General features: G+C 37.1%; 1 protein-coding gene across 1 annotated transcript; it reads right to left on the reverse strand.

Moving 5' to 3' along the window:
- Window positions 1-5,245: 5,245 nt before the first annotated feature.
- On the reverse strand, window positions 5,246-7,754 carry LOC106434230 (phospho-2-dehydro-3-deoxyheptonate aldolase 1, chloroplastic-like). Its single transcript, XM_013875067.3, has 4 exons — window positions 6,865-7,754; window positions 6,338-6,614; window positions 6,000-6,245; window positions 5,246-5,682 (listed from the first exon to the last, which is right to left on the reverse strand). The coding sequence occupies exons 1-4, from the start codon at window positions 7,635-7,637 to the stop codon at window positions 5,425-5,427; spliced, it is 1,554 nt and encodes a 517-aa protein (XP_013730521.2). The 5' UTR covers window positions 7,638-7,754; the 3' UTR covers window positions 5,246-5,424.
- Between the last annotated feature and the right edge of the window lie 4,967 nt (window positions 7,755-12,721).

Consider the following 12,721-nt stretch of genomic DNA (forward strand, 5'->3'; position numbering starts at 1 on the left):
AAAAAGCCTTTGTTGGTGTTTTTTTTTTTGTAAAATAAAGCCTTTGTTGGTGTTTCGTTTTAATTCTTGTGAAAATCTGATGCTATTTCCGAAATCAAAGCACAAACATTTTGTAGAAGTTTTTTTTTTTTAACTGGCCTAAGACATTTTTTTAGAAGTTACCAACAAATAATTAGAAAATCTTGATATATTGATTGACAAAGCAAGGTATTTATATAAATATATATTAAACATAATTCCACCAGGAATATGGTATAATCAATTATATAATAAATTATGTAAATCATAACATATAAAACAAATCAGCCAACATGTAAACGAATGAGTTGGATTAAGAGTATACAAATAAAAAATACAATCCAAATTCCCAAATAAATTTTTAGTATACGAGTGATGACTTGATCGTCGGATTGAACCAAAACCGCACAATAGAATGCCGCCGATATACAAAGAACTGCTACTGTCATGAACGTAACCAGAATCGCCATTATCAAACGGTTCCTATAAACAATTGTAACATTGGATAATTAGAGTTTTTTTATTTGTCTTAACACCCAAAAGTTCTCACTATGGAAAGACCATTAAATAGCTATGATTAACGAAGTCCAATCAAATAATGATTGGGTTGGTTTTCTAACCAATCATACAAGTTTTGATGAGTAAGTCTAAGTCAACCAAGTGACAAAAAAAGTCTAAGTCAACCACTGGAACCAAAATGAATACCTTAATCTCAGTTTACATGAATATCGAGCAACATAAGTAAATTTAGTTCACTCCATGAATGTTCGATAAAATCTTGTCAAATTCAAACTTATTGTATAAAGTTGCACATATAATTAATCTCTTAGTCGTATACCTTAATCGTAACCCGCTGATGATGAGGAGAATTTGAGTCATAGAAGCAGAAAACGATATTGTAGTACTAGTAACCATTCCATGATAAAACCCACGCTTTGAAGTTTGAACTATTGCCCCCCAGACTTTCGCCTTACAAACACCAGTTTGATGTCCAGGGGAACATATGTCACTTTGCCAAACGCCACTTGGAGGATTAACCATAACTTGAAAACTCATACCGGCTATGACCGTCGCCGCAACCATCAGATTGCCTCTTGTTTTCTCTAACCAATCACCTTGACGGTTTAGGTATTTGATGAACCATTTAGATAATTCTTCGCGTTGATTTGCTTCACTGTTAATTTCCACGATTTTAAGCTATCGATATCACACTGATGGTATTCACTATTCACTCTAAGTTATTAAAATGTGTGTGTATATAACTTATCTTTTCGTTAAGTTTAAGAAAAAAGAAAAAAATAGAATTGTGTTTTAGGAATTGAGATGGAAATTTCTGGTTTGATCAAGTCGACGATAGACATAGGTGAAGAAGCGTCTTCGTTTTCTTTAGATATTTTTTGAATTTTTTACCTCCTAGGACACATTTTGTCTTTGGAATTACACATTAACACACTCCTTGCTGGAGGCACACATTCTTCATGTGCAATGTCCTACATACCCTCAATCTTATGAAACCTTATCTAATACTAACTAGAGGAACTAACTGGACATCCTAACTAAGGTTAAAAGAATTTTGATTTTTTTATTGAATATTCTTTATTTGTTTGAATTTCGAATTTCAAAAATATATGTTCAATTAAAACATTATCCTATATGCTTTTACGATTCCCCCAATTGACAAACCCTAGACTGGGCGACTCACTCTCCCTCGATTGTCTCCTTCATCGTCACCTTCTTCACCTTCTCCACCAAATCAAACCCAGAAATCTCCAATCCTCGATTGTCTTCTTCATCTCCACCTTTTCTTCATTCTCCTCCCGCGAATCATGACGAAACCGCAGTGTAAGAAGAAGAAAGGAAAGACGACGCAGCAGACGCCACCAACGCAAATCGACGGTTAGTCTCTAAGCTTTTACGTTTCTTTAAGCTTTTATTGAAATTAGGGTTTTTATTAGAAATTAGGGTTTTATAGTTATTGATTTCACATCTCATCACTAACATCAATGCTAAATTAGGAACAGTCGGAGAAGACCTCCGTCTCCCACCCAGATTATTCGCAACTGATAGGTTCCCCGTCAGGCGACTCAATATCTACTCCTCGCCGGAGATTCTGCCGTTCATTCGCCACAATATCAACTACTACTATTGACAAGTCCAATCATTGCACCGCTGGTACCAAACCTCATTATCCCGTTCTCAACATTGGAGCTGCTGCCATTGCATTGGGAACAATGGCATGGCTATATGTCAAGCTCACCACCTGAACTCCAATTCATATGCACTTAATGTAACACAAAACCCTTGTCGTAATCTCTTTCAATCATCAAGACTCTGTTCTATTCTTGCTCTCTTTATTTCAAACTATAACTTGTTTCGGTTCTATATGTTGATCTTATCATGTTGTAAGATATGGGATATGTAGAATCCTTTCCTTTCATCTATTTCTACTTGTCAAGTAAACGAGCGCAATCATCCCATCTAAACAACACACGGCAATCAGCAACTGCTCAAATTATAAACACCAGCATCACTTTTTTAACTGACTACAACTGTCACAAATCTGCAAACTAAGCATAAACACTACTGTCCATGTCCACAAGGCAAGGGACTAAATGTGCTGCGATTAGAAAATCTAAAATAAATTCACCTTTTTAAAAGAAAATTATAGGTTGCTTTGTTCTTCAATCCCGATATCTCAACAAACCAAAATCAATAGTTGAGTAAAGACAACATAGCTTCAGAACAAACAGCCAGTCTAAAACTTAGAAAATAACACCCTAAACAACACTCCCAAAATCACACCCTTTAAGCTGCGTAACCATTCAGGGCATTCTACAACGAATGAATCCAACTTCGTCCTTGTCTGAGTAAATTTAAACTGTTTTTTAATAGCATATATCGCCAGTGCAATCTGACAATCTGACTTGCTCCCAAACACCTTCCCAACTTCTATATTACCATCACCCTCATCCACATCCATATCTGGAATTTCAGCTGCATCATATTCTGTGTCATCAAAAAGAGGGGGAATATCAAATTCCTCGTCATCAACATCCTCTAGCCTCCGCGGCGGGCCCCTACTTCTACTTCCTTGTTCTGCAACATTGACACCACTCCCCGCACCACCACTCCCCACACCACCACCACTCCCCGCACCACCACTCCCCACACCACCACCACTCCCCGCACCACCACTACCCACACCACCACCACTCCCAACATCATCACTCCCCACGCCCCCAAAATTCTCCACTTTCGCTTTGTTATCTCCAACGCTACCACCACCAACTTCAACCCAATGGTCAAAACAACTATTAGTGTCACAGAAGTAGGAACGAGGTCCATTCTTCTTCTTCAACCCTTCAACAATCTCATCCTCGTTGAACACAACATTGACGGCATTAGAACCTCCATAGTCGCCCGCTAGCAACGGATCCCAAAACTCCTTATCATATCCCCTAGGCCTCAACTCTATCTCGTCCAGCTCCCTTTCAACATTCTCTTCTTCATCAGTTCCCAAACTGCAACCACTGACTTCTTCTGCCTTGCAACTATCACTGAACATTATCCCTTCCACTTTCTCAACTTCACGTACGAAGTCATCATCATCTTCTAGATTAATAACTTTGGTCTTCGATGCTGCAGATGATAAATACCCTTTTCTAGAACGCCCTGACCCAAACTCCCCACTTCCTTGAAATCGAGCAGCCGTAGGTGAAACAAAACACATTCCACTGTCATCCACAACCTCAGTGTCCACGTCTTTTGGTTTTGCGTCAAACCGAGCAAACAGGTTCATCCCTCCTTTTACCTTCATATGTTGACAGAAATACTTCAGAGAGCAATCACTTGTTATAAGTACCGGTGGCGTTCGGATACCGGTCGCAAGCTCAAAACTTGATGGTGGCCAGTAGCTTAGTGATACACGGAAATGCCCTTCATCAAGTCTAAACTCCCGGAGAACGTTATCTTCAAGTTCTTTGAAACCCAAACCGGGGTGAATCTCAACCATTCTCCCCATCTGGTTCTTTTCGATGACAAAATCCCACTTCCCTTCATCTCCGCATACCCAGTCACCTGACAAAACCAAACATTGGTCATCCATCGCCGATGTACACGTTCTTCTTCCTTCACCTACGAGACCATCAAAGCTACAATTTTTAGACCTAAATTTGTCGTAAAATCTGATTCAACAAAGTTCATATCTTTCCTCACATTTGGTTGAACTAAAAAACTAGACAATCTTTAAAAATTACCTTCGGCGTCGAAGAACTTCCTCCGTCGTCGAGATGAAGAGAATACATGCATTTAATGACATACCTACATCTTTACAGACAAAACGTCCTTCACCTTTAGATTCGTTTTCATCCAACGGTTAAGAATGGCCCAGCTCACCTACCTTAATAACAAATAACGTTAACTAGGATACACAACAAGACAAAACTCTCTCCCCTTACTTTGGTCCCAACTAACCAGACAATGGTTTAACAAAACGCCAAACATCTCCTTCCTGTCCCAGTTAAGCCAGCGAGGGGTAGTAATGTCCACCTTTTGCCACCTGTATGGAGAAAGTGCCCCTCCAGCAAGAAGTGTGTTTTTGTGTCAAAAAAGACAGAAAAGTGTCTTAATGGGTAATCAACTCATATTTTTTTTGTTTTGTTTATAAACGTATTGCTAGGTTCTAAGTTTAGAATACTACTAATTGCACAATATCAGACTTGACCACGTATGAATACTTTTGTTTTTGCTTATAACGTATTGCTAGGTTTGAAGTACTAATTGCACAATATCAGACTTGACCTTGACCTTTGTATATGTATATTTTTGTTTTGTTAATAAACGTATTTCTAGGTTTTAAGTTTAGAATACTAGTTGCACAATATCAGACTTGAACTGTATTTATACTTTTGTTTTGTTTATAAACGTATCGCTGGGTTTTAAGTTTTACAAATATCAGACTTGACCTTTGTATGTATGTTTTTGTTTTGTTTATATATAAAAGTATTGCCAGGTTTTAAGTTCAGAATACTACAGTAGTTTTTTCTTTTTTTCAGAATACTAGTTGCACAATATCAGACTTAATTAGACCTTGGATGTATTGTTTAAAAACGTATTGCTAGGTTTTAAGTTCAGAATACTTATTGGTCAATATCAGACTGGACCTTTCAGTTTAATTGATTACAGTCAGAACCTATGTTTTTGTTCTACCACAAAACTGTTCACAACATGAATAAAAACGTTCCATGATTATATTGTAAAATGGAAATAATACTCATTAACAACAATATCAAAACAAAACCTTACGCGTTCTATTGACCCAATATTTGGATCAAAGATAAACGGGACAGTATATTGAATTCACACACTTATTTTATATAGAGATATTACACCACATGTTTGTTTAAATTAGACGGAAAAAGCCTGTTGGGACTTGATGCGTCTCTTTCTAAGGCGTTCGGCAATGATGAAGGAGAGCTCGAGAGACTGAGAAGCATTGAGGCGCGGGTCACAGTGCGTGTGGTATCGCGAGCTCAAGTCATCGAACGTGACTGTGCGTGAACCGCCGATGCACTCGGTCACGTTCTGACCGGTCATCTCTAAGTGAACACCTCCTGGGTGGCTCCCTTCTTGTTCATGCACGTCGAAGAATGCTTTCACTTCAGCCTAAATATTTTTCAGTTAACAGAAAAAAAAATTAATAGGTTATTTTGTTATAACTTATCAAAAATAAACTTCAAAGTCTACTAAAAATAGACGTAGCAGATAAATTCAGGACACGTGCTTTTGATAATTTTTTCACTATATTTTAAAGACCACCAAACTATAGAAAAAAGCAGTTGTCGTCAACTTTAGCCCAACTAAAGTTGATTAATGTCTCCTTTCGCTATCTCACCTACTACAACAAACATATACTAACCAATTAGAGAAAGCTTTTTTTTTTTTGACAAAACCAATTAGAGAAAGTTTTATGTAAACCTTACCATTATAGAGTCAAACGGACGAGTCTTGAGGCCACAAGGAGCCTTAATGGTGTTTCCATGCATTGGATCACTGACCCAAGTCACAATCTGTCCAGCACGTCGCACAGCTCTAATCAAATTAGGAAGCTTCACTCTCATATTCTCTGCTCCCATTCTGGTGATAATTGTGATCCTACCAGGTTTATTATCAGCATTCAAGATCTCAATCAGCTTCACAAGCTCATTCGGATCCATCTTATCACTCACCTATAACCCACCACAAAGATCTCAATCAGTTTCACTAGCACAAACTAAAACTTGATAATGTATTTAGAGTTGGAGAAAAAAAAACACAAAACCTTGATTCCAAGAGGATTAGCAACACCTCTTAAAAACTCGACGTGTGCTCCATCAAGCTGTCTTGTTCGCTCACCGACCCAAATCATATGAGCAGAACAATCATAGTAGAGACCAGAAGTTGAGTCCAGCCTTGTTAGTGATTGTTCATAAGGCAAGAGCAAGCACTCATGAGAAGTCCAGAACTCGGTTGTTTGCATGATGGGATGATCAAGCGTGAGTCCAGCCGCGTGCATGAAACCAAGCGCTTCATCAACACGGTGAGCTAGTTCACGGTACCTGCCGAATCAATACAACCATTTTTAACACACATACAAATACAATCAATACCTTAGGCCATCCACATCAGCATGTTCTAAGTGGATCTCTAAATTAAATTTAAAATAATAATTATAAAGTAAGAGACCTCTGAAATATTCTGAAAAAATTATGAAAATCCCAAGTCCTACTTCTCTCAACTTTAAAAAATAAAAATTTACCAAAAGAAAAAAGGATTAAAATAGTATTATTTGCTGTTGTTTTTGTTTACCTGTCTCCTTGCTCACTACGTTCTGTGAAATCAAGATTCCATTGAGTAACTCTCTGCATAGCAGCATAACCACCAGTAGCAAAAGCTCTCAAAAGATTCAAAGTAGCTGCAGATTGACAATAAGCTCTGATCATCCTCTGTGGATCAGGAATCCTAGACTTGGAATCAAACGCATCTCCATTGATGTTATCTCCTCTATAACTCGGCAGCTTCACTCCGTTCCTCTCCTCAAACGAATCAGACCTCGGCTTCGCAAACTGGCCCGCCATTCTTCCAACCTTAACGACGGGGACTTGGCCACCGAACATCAAAACAGCACCCATCTGGAGAAGAATCCTAAAGGTGTCACGAATGTTGTTAGCGTTGAACTCTTTGAAGCTCTCTGCACAGTCTCCTCCTTGTAATAAAAACGCTTCACCCATCGCTGCTTGACCTAACCGCTCTTCGAGAAGTCTAGCTTCTCCGGCGAAAACGATCGGAGGGAAAGATTCGATCGTGTCGAGCACGGCTTCTAGCTCAGCTAAGTCAGGATACTCCGGCTGCTGAAGAGCTTTCTGCTTCTTCCAGCTCTCCGGTGTCCATTTGGATTTACTCACGTTAACTTCGACGGACTTCGTTACCGTTGATGAAGTTGGTGGTTTTGGGTCGGTTTGCACGGCGGAGATACGGAGGGATGTGGTTCTTGGTACGGCGGAGGAGAAGCTTGTTTGACGGTGGTTGAATATCGTCGTTTTGATTGATGATAGGTTCATGCTTCCATTCATGAGCGCCATCTTTCCTCGATTTTTTTTATTTTAATAAAGAAAATGTTTTTTTATTTGGTGTTGAGATTCCGACAAGTTTGTGAGCAACACGAAACCTGAGAAGTGTTTGAAGGAGAAGTTAAGGGTTTTATAACCCGGTAGTTGTGTTTGGTGAAGCTTTTTGTCTTTGCGGTAGGTGAGGGTGGATTCGTCAATTCATCACATACGAGCAATCTAACCGGAAACTTATTTTCGGGTCAGGTTTACTTTGAATAATGGATTCGTCGCATGTGTTTGACGGTAGTGTTCGGTGAGAAAATGGTAATGTATGTAACCATTACTTTTATTAGGATGGTCAAGATTTATTTTCTTTTTTATTAAAGTGGTCTCATGTTATGTTTTATAATAAAACTGTGTGTATATTTTAGAATATAGATTGATTTATAAAAAAATATGATTAGAGATCAAACGAGGACTGATTAAAGCTAATCTCTCGCTTCGCCTAATATCCGTCGTGGAGAACGGAACCCCACCATTCTATTTCGCCTACTCCCACTTCTGATGTAATTTTTATTTATTGTTTTTATCTACTAATATTCTTTTGACTAATAATTTGTATTTGTAATTGTTTATCGTTTCAAACTAATAATTTTGTATTTGTAATTGTTTAGACTCCTAAATGTTATTTAATACATTATTGATTTATAAGAGCTGTTATCTCACCCAGTTCGTGTTCTAATGCATTGATGTGTTATTAACGACTAGTTCAATATTTATAGACAGGAAACTGAAAACTTTCTATTTATAAAAAACATATGCGCCCGCCTCCTCATATCTCATAAGATCAAGGACCACAAAAAAATGAAGATGTCCATGATTTTTTTTTTTACGCTGTCCTTTGTCTTTTATACGTATATAAAATGTGTTAGACCATCTCCAATGGTTTACTCTATTTTTCATTTCAAAATAGAGTAACTCTATAATAGAGTTTAATTCTATTCTAATGGTACTCTATTTTAGAGTGAAAAATAGAGTGATGAACAAAAAATAAATAAGTTACTCTATATTTGGAGTAAACAAATTTTTTACTCTATTATAGAGTGGAAAATAGAGTACCATTGGAACATTTTTACTCTAAGCTCTATTTTATAGTAAAAAATAGAGTGAGATTGGAGATGATCTTATGCATACTTGAAAATGGATGAAAACAAGCATATTCTTTTACATACCTACAATAGAAGGTGGGGATAAGATGTGACGTACATCGAGCTTTCACGTTAAAAGTTAGAGTGGTTAATATCGTTTATATCCTTAATGAATAAAACATATAATAAATTAAAAAATAAAAACGAAATTTTAATTGATTAGATTAGATAATTGATTAATTAATAATAGTAAGAATTATCCAAAATCCGAAAATATAATTTTAAAAAGAGATAATTTTTGTATATATTGTATCGTTATCTGAAAAAGTCTTTTAGTAAAAAGTTAAAAATATAAACTATATAACTAAATATTAATCAAATAAAATTCTTAATTTTATAATTAAAAATAGAATATGAAAATAAGCCCATGTTAAGATCTGGTAGGCAAAAAAGTACATTGAGCTCTGTGTGTTTGTGGTTCTGTTTAATTCTTAATTTTATAATTCTGGTAGGCAAAAAAGTACATGGACTTAATCAAATAAAATTCTTAATTTTATAATTAAAAATAGTAACAATGATTGATTGTGTCTCTGTGTGTTTGTGGTTCTGTTTTCATATTGAGAGGTGAGAGTCTCATAGGAAACGTTACAATGTTCCACTGTGTATTTTTGGTTACTCTCCCATTTGTATTGTAAGTTTGGTTCTGTTTTCATATTGACGTTGTCTCATACGAGACGTTACAGTTATTGAATGTGGGCCTTTGTGTGTGTTTATGTTTGCAGATGGAAGGCCTGACTGTCATGTTCCAGTCTGCTATGTTCACTATGTTTTCTAAAACTTGTTATTTCTTAGACTTTGATATGTTTGAATCTTTGTTATGTTTGAGTTTATGACTTTGTTTTGTTTGGGTTTATGACGTTGTTATTGTTGTGTTTGAGTTTATCATGCTGATATGATAACAGTTATATTATAACTTTAAAAAAAATTATTATGCTTTATGCTTTTATGCAATAATTTTGAAGTTTTGTTACTTATAGATTGATTTTATTAAATTAAGTTAAGCACAAATATATAAATTAGTGCAAATAAATAATTTACATATCTTATAAAATTAAAAATATAAAAATCATTGTGAAAAATATTAATATGAAACATATAAATTAACTAAACATAAATAAATAATTTACAAAAAAAAATTTACTTTAAAACTATACAAATTGGACATGGTCTTTATTGGGTGTCCATAGACTTATCCATTGGACATGATCTTTATTAGGTTTGGGCGTTTTTGTGGACCATTGTCCAATATGGACCGTCCATTAATATCTAAAACAGAAATAATCCAATTGGTCATGTTCAAATGAGCTCTGGACGACCCATTTGACAGTTCTATCCGTAAAAGGCAAGAGTATAAATGAAATTGAAGGCAAGTGGTTACTCTTTTATCCTCGATCATCAACTTTGTTAATGCATTTTTTGACACAAGACACAATATTATCTCTTTTTAAATCAATGGATTATTTTTACAAAAGAAAAAAAGAACCATCATTGAATTAATCTAGTGGTAAGAGATTGCGGATGTAATTATCGTTACTTGAGTTTAATTTATGCTGGGAGAAACTATTTACATTCTTTGGATTTTCGGCAAAGAAGTAATACTTTTTTTTTACATCAGAAAAAAAAAATATAGATATGTGCCTTGGTGGACATAATTGCCACATAATGATGAGAGGTATCGTATTAATTGAAAATTGAAAAGTTTGTTGCCAACACCTATGCAGATTCCGAACACGATATCAACTTGTTGGAAAGCGCAAGAAAGGAAATATGTGTTCCTAATGAGTTTAGGAAATATAGTCTCTATATAAAGAGTTGCAAGAGTGTTGCATACCTTTTGTGTGAGCTTAGAGATTGTGTTTGAGTGCTTAAGTTTTGTGAGTGTTTCTTAAGCTAATAAAGAAGAGTTTCTTTATATTGAGTTCATACAATCCTAGGCTTATATTTGGTATCAGAGCAAAACCTGATTGAGAATCATGGGTGATCTAGTTACCACAACAGTTAAGAAGGAAGGAGGCTCGTCTTCTATAAAGTGTCCGATGTTAAACACAACCAATTACACCGTGTGGTCAATACGGATGAAGATGTTGCTTAGGGTTCATAAGGTGTGGGAAGTAGTCGACCAAGAATCAACTAACGACGAGAAGAACGATATGGCATCAGCACTCTTGTTTCAATCCATCCCGGAAAGCATGATCTTACAAGTAGGAGGACTTGATTCCGCAAAGAAGATATGGGAAGCGATCAAAACTCGCCATGTAGGAGCTGATAGGGTAAGAGAGGCACGACTTCAAACCCTCATGACTGAGTTCGAGCGGCTAAAGATGAAAGAAAACGATAAGATCGATGACTTTGTGGGCAAGCTATCGGAGATATCATCGAAGTCAGCTGCATTGGGAGAGAATATGGAGGAAGCCAAACTCGTGAAGAAATTCCTACAAGGCTTACCACGCAAGAAGTATATTCATATAGTTGCTTCTCTTGAACAACTATTGGATTTAAACACCACGGGTTTCGAAGACGTTGTTGGTCGCTTGAAAGCATACGAGGAACGGATATCGGCGGAAGAAGACGAGGATACACAAGAAAGCCAGAGCAAGCTTATGTATAGCAATACAGAAACACCAACTTATCGAGACACAGAGTATAGAGGACGTGGTCGAGGTGGCCGATACTATGGTAGAGGAAGAGGACGCGGTAGGTCTTATTGGGAAAACAGAGACGCCTCCAAGATCACATGTTACCGATGCGATAAAGTGGGACACTTTGCTGCTACATGTCCAGATAGACTACTCAAACTACAAGTAACAACTGAAAGCAAGGACGGAGATGATACTCATGAAGCCGATGGGCTTATGATGCATGAAATTGTCTATCTCAACGAGCAAAACGTAAAGCCCAAGGAGTTCGATTCCAGTACTGATGGTGACAGAATATGGTACTTAGACAACGGAGCGAGTAACCATATGACTGGAAATAGAAGCTATTTTAGATCCATTGATGAAACAATCACTGGAAAAGTTCGTTTCGGCGATGATTCAAGAATAGACATCAAAGGAAAGGGTTCTGTGTTGTTTGTAAGCCAAGACGGAAGAAGAAAGATCCTTGCTGACGTTTACTTTATTCCAGAGTTGAAGAGTAATATTATAAGTCTCGGACAAGCTACAGAATCGGGATGTGATGTAAGAATGAGAAAAGATTACCTTACTCTCCATGATAAAGATGGAAACTTGATCGTGAAGGCACCAAGGTCTAAAAACAGATTATATAAAGTTATAATGGAGGTGGAAGAACACAAGTGCTTACAACTTGAGATTAAGGATGACTACTCTCGCTGGCATGCACGCTTAGGGCATCTTGGAGCCGATGCAATGAAGACAATGATAGGGAAAGAGCTCGTCACCGGTTTTCCCAAGATCAAAGTCGAGAAGGAGACTTGCGATTCTTGCTTGCGTGCTAAACAAGCAAGACAGCCGTTTCCACAATCTACCTCCTATCGTGCATCCTCTGTTCTAGAACTCGTGCACGGTGATTTATGTGGACCGATAACACCACCCACCGCAGGAAGAAGCAGGTACATATTTGTGCTCATAGATGATCACTCACGCTATATGTGGTCTATCTTGCTGAAAGAAAAAGGAGAAGCATTCGACAAGTTTAAAAGATTCAAAGCATTAGTCGAGCATGAGACCGGTAAAAGCATAAAGACGTTAAGAACAGACAGGGGAGGAGAGTTTACAAGCTCTGAGTTTAAAAGTTTTTGCGAAGCATCGGGTATACAACGTCACTTAACTGCTCCGTACACACCGCAGCAAAACGGAGTAGTAGAGAGACGAAATAGAACCTTGTTAGAGATGACAAGGAGTATTTTGACACACATGGAAGTGCCAAACTACTTATGGGGAGAAGCTG

Source organism: Brassica napus, chromosome A8 (assembly GCF_020379485.1).
Source record: "Brassica napus cultivar Da-Ae chromosome A8, Da-Ae, whole genome shotgun sequence".
NCBI lineage: Eukaryota > Viridiplantae > Streptophyta > Magnoliopsida > Brassicales > Brassicaceae > Brassica > Brassica napus.

Excerpts from the sequence above, each read along its gene's own strand:
- LOC106434230 (XM_013875067.3), bottom strand. The coding sequence starts at position 7,637 with ATGGCGCTCATGAATGGAAGCATGAACCTATCATCAATCAAAACGACG. Across the intron at positions 6,615-6,864 it reads CGTAGTGAGCAAGGAGACAG|GTACCGTGAACTAGCTCACC; the intron begins GTAAACAAAAAC and ends TTGATTCGGCAG. Across the intron at positions 5,683-5,999 it reads GTCCGTTTGACTCTATAATG|GCTGAAGTGAAAGCATTCTT; the intron begins GTAAGGTTTACA and ends AAAAATATTTAG.